Genomic DNA, 2,500 nt, shown 5'->3' on the forward strand with positions numbered 1-2,500 from the left:
AAATTTGTTACTTTTTCTGACATTTTTGTATGCTTTTTGACGCATTTTTGTTGACATGAAGCCCTACAAAAGTCCTCAAAGAGTTCCTTAGCCATCGTAGAATTTAGCAAATCAAGCAAAACAAAGACACAGCCTGAATACAGACTGCTTCTGGGGGAATTTCTGAGTCTCTAGGTAGGTAGGAAGGTAGGTAGGTACGTAATTAGGAAGGTAGGTATGTACGTAGGTAGGTACTTAGGTTGGTAGGTAGGTAGTGTGGTGGCAAATTTTATTTTAACCATTTGTTTAATGATATTGACCATTTGTTTAAAGATTGTTTTAAACCTCCACATAATCCTGTTCCTTCCTGTAGACTTAAAGGCACCAGTGAGAGAGCTGGCCTTGTAGACTGTGAGCAATAGCATAAGTTATTTTCACTAAAGAATTGTAGCTCCTCATTTGTTTATTTCTCTCAGATAAAGTGAAGAAGGCTATAACACTGTGTGAACTGTATCTCTTTCTGTCTCCTGAGATAAGCAGGTGTTTAGTCTAATGTAGGAGACACAGGAGCAGAGTGGAAGGTTGTAAAATCATCTGACTGTCTATGGTATATTTTAGAAAAGTGGCAGCATGCTGAAGATATTTGAAGAGGGGTGGCTTAACGAGAGTTTCTTCACTATAAGATGTTTTGATTTTTAGGTTTCTAGTTAGGAAAGACATTTTCAGTTGTGCTGCGTGTACCTTTGAAACTGTGTTTTCTCCATTTGCAAATGTAAATAAATACTCAAAGACCAAACTTTGGTTTAATTCTCAAACAGTTGTTATTCGTTTTCATTTGATCATTGATATTTCTAAACGCTGCTGCTTCATAGGAAAACTTCCACAACAGTAGGCAGGTATGTAGGTAGGTAGGTAGGAAGTTAAGTCCGTAGGTAGAAAGGTAGGTAGGTAGGTACTTAACGTAGGTAGGTAGGTAGGAAGTTAGGTACGTAGGTAGGTAGGTACTTAGGTAGGAAGGTAGGTAGGCAGTTGGCGTGAGGCAGAAAGGTAGGCAGGTACCTCACGTGAGGCAGGGAAGTTAGGGCACGAGGCAGGCAGAGAGGCAGGTAGGAAGGAAGGCAGGCAGGAAGGTAGGCAGGCAGGAAGGAAGGCAACGAAGTAGCAAGTTGCTAACGAGGCAGGCAGGCAACGCAGGGGCAGGCAGCCAGGGCAGGCAGGAGCCAGGCAGGCAGGAAGGCAGGCAGGGGCAGCAGGCAGGCTGTGTGAATTGGAAGGCAGGCAGTCTCCTGAAAAGGCAGGCAGGCAGGAAGCGGCAATGGAACGAGGCAGGAAATAGGCAGGCAGGCAGGCAGGCAGGCACAACGCAGGCAAAGTCAGGCAGGCAACTCACCTGCAGGCAGGCAGGAAACAGGCAACGAGGCAGGCAGGCAACGAGGCAGCAGCCGCAGGCAGGCAGGCAGGCAGCAGGCAGGAAATGCAGGCAGGCAGGAACAACGAGGCAGGCACAAAGCAGGCAGGCAGGCAACGAGGCAGTCAGCAGGCAGGCAGGAATGAACAAGTGCAGGCAGGCAACGAGGCAGGAAATACAGGCAGGAGGCAACGCAGGAACAAGCAGGCAGGCAGGCAGGCAGGCAGGCAGGCAGGAACAAGAGGCAGGAAATGAATGTCAGGCAGGCAGGCAGGCAACGAGGCAGGAACACAGGCAGGTTAAGGAATGAACAACACAGGAACAGGCAGGAAGCAACGAGGGAATGGGCAAGGCAGGCAGGCAGGCAAGAGGCAGGCAGGCGGCAACGAGGCAGTGAACAGCAGGCAGGCAGGAAACAATACAACACAGGCAGGCAGGCAGGAACATCAACGTATACGAATAAGCAGCAAGGAAAGGCCGCATGCAGGAATGAAATACACACAGGAACAAGCAGGCAGGAACAACGAGGCAGGAATAAGCAGGCAGGCAGGGCAGGCATGCAGGCAGGAAACCGCAGGCAGGTTACAGGCAACGAGGCAGGAACAGGCAGGCAGGCAGGAAAATGGTGAAATGCAACAGGAAAGAGGCAGGAAATACAACGAGGCAGGAAAGGCAGGCAGGCAGGCAGGCAACGAGGCAGGAAATAAGGCATATATACAACACAGGCAAGGAAGGCAGGGCAGGCAGGAATGCAGTCACAGGCAGGCAGGCGCAACGAGGCAGGAAATAAGGCAGGAGCAGGCAGGCAGGCTACAACGCAGGCAGGAACAGCAGGCAGGAACAATCGCAGGCAGGCAGGCAATGCCTGAGGCAGGAAGGCAGGTAGGCAGGAAGGAGGCAGGCAGGCAGGCAGGAACCGAAAGAGGTAGGAAGGCACGTGAGGCAGGCAGGCAGGCAGGCAGGCAGGTAGGTGGCAGGCAGGCAGGAAGGAAGGCAGGCAGGGCAGGCAGGAAGGCACGAGTAGGCAGGAAGGCAGGCAGGCAGGCAGGCAGGCAGGCAGGCAGGCAGGGAAGGAAGGCAGGCAGGCAGGCACGAGGCAGGAAGGCAGGTGGC

General features: G+C 51.8%; 1 protein-coding gene across 1 annotated transcript in view; it reads right to left on the bottom strand.

Moving 5' to 3' along the window:
* Positions 1–2,500, bottom strand: part of LOC114548496 (monocarboxylate transporter 12-B) — a 17,306-nt gene that overhangs the window by 4,081 nt on the left and 10,725 nt on the right. The window contains exon 6 of the mRNA XM_028568474.1: positions 1,154–1,265. Within this exon, the coding sequence (XP_028424275.1) occupies positions 1,154–1,265 (112 nt within the window). The remainder of the gene's footprint in view (positions 1–1,153; positions 1,266–2,500) is intronic.

Source organism: Perca flavescens, chromosome 21 (genome assembly GCF_004354835.1).
Source record: "Perca flavescens isolate YP-PL-M2 chromosome 21, PFLA_1.0, whole genome shotgun sequence".
NCBI lineage: Eukaryota > Metazoa > Chordata > Actinopteri > Perciformes > Percidae > Perca > Perca flavescens.